This window comes from Orycteropus afer, unplaced genomic scaffold (genome assembly GCF_000298275.1).
Source record: "Orycteropus afer afer isolate SDZICR_OR568_19922 unplaced genomic scaffold, OryAfe1.0 scaffold00054, whole genome shotgun sequence".
In the NCBI taxonomy this organism is placed as follows: Eukaryota; Metazoa; Chordata; class Mammalia; order Tubulidentata; family Orycteropodidae; genus Orycteropus; species Orycteropus afer.
Genome location: NW_006921641.1, coordinates 12,478,697 through 12,488,972, shown reverse-complemented (window position 1 = coordinate 12,488,972; position 10,276 = coordinate 12,478,697). Strand labels below are relative to the sequence as shown.

The following is a 10,276-nucleotide window of genomic DNA, read 5'->3' as shown; positions in this document are numbered from 1 at the left end:
TCATCTGCAGAGAGGCAGGATAGGGATGGCTGATGTGTTGGGAGGTCTCTTCCTGCCCGGAACATTCTGTTCTCTCCCCTGCAAAGTGACCCAGCATTGTGTATACAGGATGGGGCTGCAGCTTAAGCCTATTTAGAGTAAAAATGTAGCCCTTATCTTCCCCACCCACCTTGCTCCTCAATTTCCTCCCTCTTCCCCACCCCCATCACATCACTTGGGGCCTGTAATCAATGAGGTATAAAATGAGAATGTATCAGGAACCAGCGAAGCATGGCAACCAGCTGGGGCGGCTCCCCCTGCCTGCCCACCAATGTTCTGGACTGCCAGCCCTTCACCTCAGCCCAGTCGCCAGCTCCCTAGCCACTTGGGCCAGGCACCCTCACTGGAGAGCAGAGAGGGGGGCGATTTCCAGTGAATCAAAATGCCTTACCTGAAAAAGAGCAATGAAGTCTATGTGTATTGACATAGAAAGCTATGCCCAGGATGGATGGTTGAGTCATAAAAGCAGGTGACAGGCTCCTACCTATAAAATGACCCTTTTTCTGTTATTACATAGAAATACTTGTACATATAACAAAAATATGTGAAGATAGACTCCAAATTGCAAAAAGCAGTTATCTTTGGGACAAAGATTATAGAGAAACTTCGCTTTCAACTTTGTATGCTTCTCTTTTGTTGGACTCTTAAAACTTGCATTATTGCTTTTATGATAAAAAAATAATTTAATTATATATTCTTATAATTAGAATAAAAAAGTAAAGATAATTTTTTATGGGGGGAAAGGGCTCACAGAAATCACGTTATAAGTGTTGCATTTGTGTTGTGTGCCAGCTAGTTGATTGTGATGCATACCAACCCCACAGGACAGAGTAGAACTGCCCCATAGTGTTTCCCATCTTTACTGCTACAGAGTCGAGAGTGGGTTCAAACTGCCAGTGGATGGTTTAAACCAACCCAGAGGTGCCTCGAAAGGCAGGCCTGGCAGGCAATCTGCTTCCGAAAGATCAGGGCCTTGAAACCCTACGGAGCAGTTCTACTCTGCACACAAGAGGTAGAATCAGAATTGACTGACAGCAGCTAACAACAGGGTGGGAAGACCAGTTAATGCCTGCTGATTGGAAGCATTAAATGTAAAATGAAACCATAAAAGTTTGAGTTTTAAAATGAGAAAAATCAACAATCCCTTAATGAGACTGATTTGTAAGACCAAAGCTGTCAATATAGGGTTCAAACAAAGGGGGAGTAATTATTAAAAAAAAAAAAAAGGTCTTAATGCCCACAGCCCAAACTAGAACTCTGTATTGACTGCTGTTCAGGGCTTCCTCCCCTGGGCACCTTACACAACTTGAGAACCCAGCCCATATCAACACTATGGTCAAACTATTCTCCCTCAAAATGACCCTGCCCCCATCCATCCTACTCCTGAGGGCACCCTCCCTGCTGCAGTCTTTAGGAATGACTCCCCAGAACCCCTTGGCTCTTTGTCTTCCAGTTTTCCCCTACAACCAAGCCCAGGGCCCATGGGAACTCTCTCTGAGGCATGAGAGAGGGCATCACTCAGCAGCTTTTGATCTAGGCTTGAGCACACTGTGAAACAGGAGAAGCTGAGGAAAGGTGCTGGTGGTTTTTAGCCTATATCTGAATGGTATTTGAGGGTGGAGGGGCTGGGAAGGGCCTAGGAGGGCTGGAGAAGGTCACTCTCACTGAGGGGTTCTGCTGGTACCCAAATGGCCAGTTCTATTCCCCCTCCCCTGAGGAATCAGCACAGGACCCAATAGATGCACTTAGACACGAGTTTATTGGGGCTGCTAGAGAATCCTCCCTCTCTCTGGGATAGCCAATGGCACAGCACCAACAGAGGGATGGACAGACAGACCCCTCAAAAGGACACATGGATGATGTAGACTCACAGAGACCATAGCATAGCCACACAGGCACAGACACACAGGCCACAGCACCAAGACACACACACAGAGACAAAAACCACAGGGCTAGGACACATAGACAAAGTGCAGGCTTTGGGGCCCCTGCATAGACAGAATGAGGCCACATGGGGAGGGGGCCCTCTGACCTCCCCCAGGCACAGGCACAGGCACATGGACAGCACACAGACAGGCAGATGCCCACAACCAGCCTGCCACAGACAGATGAACTGCATGGAAAGGAGGCTCATGGCTCCCCAGACCGCATAGAGACCACAGGACTTTCACACCCGCCATTGCGTGTAGGCTCAGGAGCCCCAGCTCCTGAGCGGTCCTGAACCTTAGCCTGGACTCCCTCCCCAACTCCTGGCACACACTTTGGTCTTGCCCTCAGGGGCTGGGGGCTGGGGAATTTGGCAGGAGGAAGAAGGGAAAGAGGAAAGGGTCTGGGCCCAGCTCAGTCCCCTCTCCGTTAGCAGGGAGACAGGTGTTGAGAGTCCAGGGCTGAGCCTGGGCCTGGCAGGGGGGTGGGGGTGGGGGTGGGGGCTCAGGCTTGTGGGGGTTCCTGGCAGCGCAAGCACTGGGCCATCTCAGGCCGGTACTGCTCGACCTGCAGGGTACAGCTGGAGAATCCAAACTGGGAATAGAGTCGGGATGAGGCTTCAGCCAGGACAGCTTCGGGGTCAGCTGCTGCATCTGTGGGGAGTGATAAGAGGGAGCCTCAAATCCCTGGGGAGTGAGGAACCAGACAGCCCAAAGCTGATATAAGGACGGCTGGGACCTGGTGCCCTGTGGAGGGGGACCCTAGGCTTGAAAAGCATTCAGTGCAGGGTTTGAATGGGAGCTTAATTTTCTTTCTGTATTATACAAATAGCACAAAAACTCTGACAGCCATTCACCCCTAATCAACCCTCCTCACACACTAAACTGTTCTTTCTCTACTTCCTTCTGCTCTTTGAATATCACTATATAACCATGTATTTCAGCAGTCACACCACCTGATTTTCCAGGACAATCCAGATGTTAAACATTCTGTCCCACTGTCCCTCTAAAGCTACCATCAAATTATATTTTGAGCATCCAAATTGCATGTCTCTGATTGCTTCTTGCATCTGGAAGAAACTCAAAAAGCCTTTGTCAGCTCATGAGTCACCATATATATTTTTAATAGTTGAATCATAATGTAGAAATAATTTTACATTCAATTTTTTTTCTTAGCGTTATACCATAAACATTGCTCCTAGTTGTCATACAGTCTTCATAATCATCATCTTAATAGTCGCATGATACCTCACTTAGTGGAGGTGCCATAATTTAGCTAACCGTGTCCTTGTCACTAGACCTGTAGGTATTAGTGATCTTTTAAAAGGTTGCCAGCTCCCTATACTACTTCACAGAGAAACCTGCCTCACGACACCCTGTTTAGGCCTCCTTATCTAGCATACATGCATATGTGTGTGTGTGTGTGTGTATGTATGCACACAAGATAGACAGACCAAGACAGAGACTGAAACAACCCTGGTAATTCAGGCTATTGCCTATGTTGGGGGCAGAAATGTTTTTAGGAAGTAACTGGCCTGGCCAGTGTGGACTCACCAATGGCCAGGTGGGCAGAGGCAACATGGTAAGTGAGCGTAAGGGCCCACAGGTGTAGCTCATGGGTAGCCCGGACTCCTGGCACCGACAGCAGCGTGTCCCTCACAGGTTCAAACCCCACACTGCAGGGAGTACCTGCAACCAGCACCCAACATGTCTTGTTGCCAAGGTTGCTCCTGTCCAGGGACAGCCAGCTACCAGGCTCCACATCCTCCTATCCTGAACCCACTCACTCCACTGACCCCACAATCCACCCTCTGCCTGAGCCCTCCTTCAAGCAAGAGGAGGCCCAATGCTGGAGCGAGGCCAGAGAGCTGGCTACAAGGCCCAGGGGTGGGGAGCAGGGGTATCTGATTCACCTTCCATGAGGACTCGAAGAACATCTCGGAGGGTTGGAGCTGTGGATCCAAGAGCACAGATGGAGAAGAGGAAGGTGCTGATGGGGTCAGCTGCCTTGTACTGAGGCTGTAGAGAAAGAGACCCCTAAGCCCAGGAACCGGGGGCCTTTAAGAGGCGTCCTGAATAAACAGGACCAGAGAAGCCACTGAGAGCCCTGCTGAGGCGAAAGGGAGAATGACCAAGGCTGGGAGTCCTGGGGAGCTGGGAGCTGAAGGGAGGTGGGGCAGGCTGAGGTCCTAGGAAGGAGGGGCTGGGGCTTGGAGTAGGGGAGGAAGACTGGGGCAAGCCTCCATGGATGGACGGTACCTTGAAGTAGATGAGGATGGAGGCAGCCAGTACCCCAAGGCTCTGCAGGAGGTCACCCAGCACATGAACAAAGGCTGCCCGGACGCTGGTGTTCCCCAGGGGCAGGGGCTCCCCAGGCCTCTCCTCTAGCGGTGCATACTCTGCCCCCCTAGACCCGTGGCTGTGCGAGGGCCCAGCCTGGTGCAGCACAAAGGCCATTCTGAGGGGGAAGCAGAGTAGCTGAGCCCAGGCGGCCTGCTCATGGCCTCCTCTGCTCCTGCTCCCATGCCTCCTTTTCTCATCTCCCCAGGAGCCCTTCCTCCTTCTCCCTCTTTCCCAGCCCCAGGAAGAAGACAGCATTGTCCAAGAGAGACAAATAATGTAGCCTAGGGGAAAGAATACTGGACTTGGAGCAAGAGATGTGGATTCAGATTCTGTTCCTGCTACTTCAACAGCTATGTGACTTGGGCAAGTCAATTAATCATCTTAGGATCTTAACAAATGCCTGTTGACTCTAAACTTTAGGTTCTCTATCCCAGTCCCTTTTCAGGGACAAACCCAGGGCACAGTTGAGAACTGTGTGAACATGTTGGTATATGTGTTTCGGGGCAGAGCGGAGCCAGCTCTCTCATCCTGGAGTAGGAACCCCTCGTCCCGAGCCCCATGTGGTACCTACTCCACACTGACACGTACAGCAGATTGGCACAGACTGCAATGCTGGCGGTCAGCAGCATGGCACCGCCCTCGATGTGGTAGTCGCTGTGCAGCAGGCGGATGAAGGCCAGATACAGGAGGATACCAGTTACCATCCAGAGGGAGACCACAGAGGCCAAGGCCCCTAGAGTCTCTGCAGGGGGAGACAAGGTGTCAGAGGCTTGCTGAGAACCCCACAAACTACCCTCTGGCAAGACTGAAGGACCACCAGGTCATGCAGGGGCCTTACCTGAGCGGTGCCAGCCAAAGGTCATAGTGCGAGTGGCTGGACGAGTGGAGAGCCAGAGGGAGAAGAGGCTGCCCATCATGCTGCCCACGTCCGCCAGCAAGTGGGCCGCATCAGTCATAATGGCCAGGCTGTGCGCCAAATACCCACCTGCAAAGCAGTTCCATTTAGAAAATATAATGGAGTGTGTGTGTGTATATGTAAAAGCATGGAAAATAGATTGGGAAGATATACACTAAAATATGAACTGTGGTTGTCTCTGATGGTGGGATTATAGATAATTTTTATGATCTTCTTTTCACTTATCCACACTTTCTAGCTTTTCTACAATGACATTTTATATCAGTAACAATCAATTAAGGTTTTAATGAGACCAGTTAACCCTGAGAAGTTAGTGCAGGACCTCACCCTGAATCCCCTCAGTGTTCTGTCTCTCACCCCTCCTACATCCTGAGTCCTGGGGCCCCTTCAGAGCACCCAACTCCCCCATCCCAGCTATTCCTACGTCCTCTGCATCTTCACCAGGGACACTCCTAGAATCATGCAAGATGGAGAGTGGCTTAGGCAGGTGCAGGGAGGAGGGGGTTGGAGGAGCTGCTCTCCCACTTACCGACCACTTCCCCGGCCATGAAGACACAACACACAGCGCAGGCAGCACACAGCTGCCTCCGCGCCTGCAGTCTCTCCGGGGTGAGCCCCTGCTGTGGCATGGGGTCCCTGTGGCAGTGGTGGAAGCCCACAGGTTTGGGCTCCTCGGGGAGGGGTTCTGAGGGCTCTGTGAAGAGACTGGGGCAAGCAACATGGTTCAACCTGGAGTATGGACCATGGGCTGACTTGCTCCTCACTCCCAGGTCTTCAGTGCCCAAATTGGCTTCATCAGACACGGCCTACCTTTCACTGTTTCCAAAAGCCTGGTAACACCCAGGAGCCATGTAAAGAGTTATTTGTGGGATGGGGGCTAACTGAACAGCTAAGACCCCAAACTACCCTTTCTTTTTGCACAAAGATCAGTAGAATTTCATTGCTAGAAAGCACCTTCCAAACCAAAACCAAACTGGCTGCCATCGAGTGGATTTCGACTCACAGTGACCCCCACTGGGTTCCCCAAGCAGTAAATCTTTAAGGAAGTAGATTGCCCCAACTTCCTTCTGTGAGCAGCTGATGGGTTTGAACCACTAACATTTTGGTTAGCAGTCAAATGCCGTAGGCACTGAACCACCAGAGCGCCTTTTAGAAAGCACCATAGAGATGGTCTAATTCAGCATTTTATTAAATAAATTAGAACTATGAGGCTCAGAGAGGGAGAGGACTTGTGGAGATCACATAGTTAATGAGTGGCAGAGGTGAAATTAGAACACAAACAATTTATTATTATATGCACCACAATGAATACAAAGTGAACAAGACATTCTTTCTGATCTCCAGAATCTTCTGGGGAACAAGATGTGTACACAAATAGTTGTGATACATAACTGAAGGTGGTCCGTGCATCAGAGCAGCTAAAACAAGAGCTATCAAGGCTCAGAAGATGGAGGAGTAGATTAATTCTGAGGAACTTAAGGAAACCACTGGAGAAAGTAACATGAGAAGGACCTTGAAGGATGGGGAGGATTTTGATAAGGATGAGGTAACATAACAAGGAATATGGAAGGAAAGTGGTGTAAGAACATGGAGTGGGACTCTTTGTATATGATCCTGGCAGCCTCCCTCTCAGATCCACCTCCTAGTGCCCGCTCCCAGACCCTATGCCCTCCCTGGCCATAGCAGCTGGTGCTATGAAGTGTGGCCCTTTAAGAGTAGAGTGGAATGTTGGGACCTCAAAAGTTTGAAGTTCCTGGCACAGAGAACTGATGGCCAGATTCCAGAGCTGGGTTATCATGGGGAGGAGGTGGAGACTACTCTGCTTGGGAGTGGTAGTGGTAGGAGCACTGGATTTGGTGTCTGCCACATTCTAACTGGACCTCAGTTTGACCATAAGCCCCCAGCAGAGGCCACCTTAACTGTGCAGTGCCAAAGCCTCTCTCAATGTATGTATGGATGGGTCCTCACGGGGGATGTCAGAAAGTGAGCTAGGGCTAACTGAGTTTTAGGTCCACCTCAGGCCCAGTTCTCATCCCTGCACTACTCAATCTGAACCCCAGCAAGGACAGAACCTTCCACAGAATAAAGAACCCAAATAGAAGATGCAATCCTAGAATCATGCAGGTGTAACAAGAATATCCATGAGTGAAAAGTGATGAAATGTGATCATAGTGGGGAGGGGTGCCTGGGGCCTTCTGGTTGGGGAAAGCTCTGCCAAGTGGGTGAATGCAGGTTTGAGGGAGATGGAGGGACATCTGGTGCTTGTAGAGAAAATTCAAATGCATGTAAGTAGATTAATTTCTTGAAGAATCTTGGTGTATTTAATTCTGGGTGTGTTTCCAGAGAAGATGGGAACATGAGGGTGGCTTTAAAACCTATCCTCATTCCTTCAGTGAGGTGCACCAGTCAGTGTAAAACAAATGACACAAGGAGAAGCTAGGGCTATCAGGGTGAAGAACAATGGACTGGGGCACAGGGAGGGAGTGACCAACTCTAATAGGTGAGGAGAATTTCACAGAGGAAGAGATGTTTAAGGAGATGTGACCTAACTGAGAAGGGTGCTCCAGACAGGTAGAATGATGACGGCAAGGTTTGGGGGTTAGAGTGTAGGTGTGAGGAGCCAGGGGAAGGGCTGAGGAGGAAAAGGATGGGATCAAATGAGAACGAAAGGAGATACAGTGATCGATTTAACAAATACTTCCTGAGCCTGAGATGAACATGCTGATGTATACATCTGGGAGGAAGAGAGGAGATGAAGGGGCCTGGAATAGACCAGGCCTAGAGACTCCCTGCACAGAGTTTTAGAGTAGAGGCAGGTAGGTAGGGAAGAATCCCTTCAGAAAATGCTGCAGGATTTGGTGACTAATGGTCATATGAGAATGAAGATGAGCAGGGAATCAGAGATGCGATATAAAGAGCAAACAAATGCCGAGTGGCCTGGGGCAGTGGGCAAGGCCCCTGGTCCTGTAAGGCTCAGTGCAGACATCCACCAAGGTAGCCAGCCATCAACAGGCTGCTCCCTTTTGTTCTGCATGAATTGGGCACTAAAGCTCCTTGTTGATGTGTCTGTGTGTGTGTATGTGTGTGTGTGTGTGGGGGGCGGTTGTGGCGACACCACATTCTGCTTAGCGAGCTTAGAGAGAAGGAAAGGGACTTTCCTCTCACTGGCCCTCTGAAACCCCAAACAAACAACAAATAATACTGAGTGGGGAGATGGGAGAGGTAGGACGAAGAAGGGCCTAAAAGCTGAATCAAAAGGATATTTGAAGAGATTCCAGGGGTAGGGCTGGGGCCCTCCCAGTTGCCCACGTCTGCAGGCCCCTGCAGCAAGGAGCCAGACGGGAAGTCTTTCTTCCCTCTGCTCATCCACTTCCCTCCCACTCCCAGGTCTATGTTCCCCACCTAGGGAAAGAACGAGAAACACACGGGAGAACCACGTCAGAGACAAAGGGGGAGAAACAGAAAGACTGGGAAAGATGCGGGGAGAAAAAAAGCTGGAGACCCTGTCAAATCCCGTAGACAAACGGACAGGCAGCCGACAGACAAAATGGCTAGCGAGAGGTGACCGGGGAGGACCGGCGCGGCGGCTCCGCGGGGCAGGATGCACGGAGCCAGCGGGCTCCGAGCGCGGGAGGCTGGGCGAGAGCGGAGGCGGTTCCCCGGCCGCCCCCGGCCCGCTGTCCCGGACGCTCCGCGCGCCTCATTTCACACCTCGCCGCCCCCAGCCCCGTCTGTGCGGAGCCGGGAATACCCCCCGCCGCCCAGACCACACCTGCTCCTGCTGCCCGCCCCCTCGCTTCGCAGAGTCGGGAGGACCCGCCGCCGCCGAGCCCGGGCCGGTTCGGGCCGGGTGCCCAGTAGCCGCGGCTGGAGGGGGAGCCCAGAGACCCGGATCGCGGATGGTATGACTGGGGGCCTGCATATGGGGCTCCGAAGCCTCGGATGCGAAGTGCTCTCGCCAACAGGGTCCTGGAGCAATGCGGGCATCCGAGCACCGGGACCGAGTTCGGCCCGACGGAGGGGCAGCCGCTCCCGGGAAGTCACACGCGGCGGGAGCAGTGGGGCGGCGGGGGCGGCGCAAGGGGTCCAGAGGCTTGGGGTGGCGGCAGGGGGCCCGTGTCGCGGTGGTCGCAGCTCCTAGAGCCGAGAGAAAATGGGGGTGACCGGGAGGCGTAGCGGGCTGTTGAGGGACGGTGGTCGGTCTGGGTGGCGGGCAGGCTGAGCTGAGGAGGCATCTATCTGTGCGACCGGAGGGGATGGAGCCGGCGCTGCGAAGCCGAGGAAGCCGCCGGGCGCGGAGGCCGCCCGCCCCGGCCCGCGCGAAGGGAAACAACGAAATGGGCCGATGGCAAGAGGTTGGCTCCCCCCGGGCCGTGGCCCTGCTCAGGTCTGTCCTACCTCTTTAAACGCAAGCCGCCGCCGGCGCCGCCGCGGTCCCGGGGGCTCACCAGGCGCGTGGTCTCAGAGCCCCCGGGGGCGGGAGAGGGCTCCATGTCTGCGCTGCCGCGACCGTCTAGGCCCCACCGAGGGAGCGCGAGGCGGGACGGACGCCGCGCCAAGTCCAGGCGGCCCGCCGACCCCCTGACTCCCTGCAGGGCCGTGGGGCCACCCGAGTGGAGGGAACTGCGGCGACAGTAGCGCTCAGACTCCGAACTGCAGATCCCGCGGCCGCGGGAGCCCCGCCCCGCGTGGGGCGAGCCCCCCAAGCCCCGCCTCCAGGCTCCCCGGCTACTTCCACACGCCTAAGCCCCGCCCCAGGAGCCCTTCCCGCATAGCCAAAGCTCCATTTCCTTGCTCCAGGGCCAGGCTGGGGCCGAGGGAACCCTTTCCAGGGGTTTTAGAGAACGTCCCATCCCCATAGCCCATCCCCTTCAGCGACCTAGCTCCGCCCCAACCCAAGCCCCGCCTACCGATTCCAAGGCATGCTCCTCTAACCTAGGATCCCTTCCAACAAACTTCAACTAAGGAACACTGTCCCCAGAACGCCCACGCCTCGACCCCCGCTTCACTTTGTGGCGCCAGCTTCCATGCGTATTTATTACCTATCTGGAGA

At 53.3% G+C, this 10,276-nt stretch overlaps 1 protein-coding gene across 1 annotated transcript; it reads right to left on the bottom strand.

Annotated features, from left to right (window-relative positions):
* Nucleotides 1-2,469: 2,469 nt before the first annotated feature.
* Nucleotides 2,470-9,716, bottom strand: SLC30A3 (solute carrier family 30 member 3). Its single transcript, XM_007938852.2, has 8 exons — nucleotides 9,622-9,716; nucleotides 5,753-5,928; nucleotides 5,146-5,292; nucleotides 4,896-5,049; nucleotides 4,224-4,422; nucleotides 3,878-3,983; nucleotides 3,519-3,653; nucleotides 2,470-2,618 (listed from the first exon to the last, which is right to left on the bottom strand). Exons 1-8 carry the CDS (start codon nucleotides 9,714-9,716, stop codon nucleotides 2,470-2,472), a joined length of 1,161 nt encoding a protein of 386 aa, XP_007937043.1.
* Between the last annotated feature and the right edge of the window lie 560 nt (nucleotides 9,717-10,276).

What these genes read in the sequence shown, in the direction of transcription:
- SLC30A3 (XM_007938852.2), bottom strand. Translation starts at nt 9,716, where the DNA reads ATGGAGCCCTCTCCCGCCCCCGGGGGCTCTGAGACCACGCGCCTGGTG. An exon ending in CTTTGGCTGGCACCGCTCAG is followed by an intron (nt 5,050 to 5,145) that starts GTAAGGCCCCTG and finishes CTCCCCCTGCAG; the next exon opens with AGACTCTAGGGGCCTTGGCC. An exon ending in CCATCCTCATCTACTTCAAG is followed by an intron (nt 3,984 to 4,223) that starts GTACCGTCCATC and finishes CTTTCTCTACAG; the next exon opens with CCTCAGTACAAGGCAGCTGA.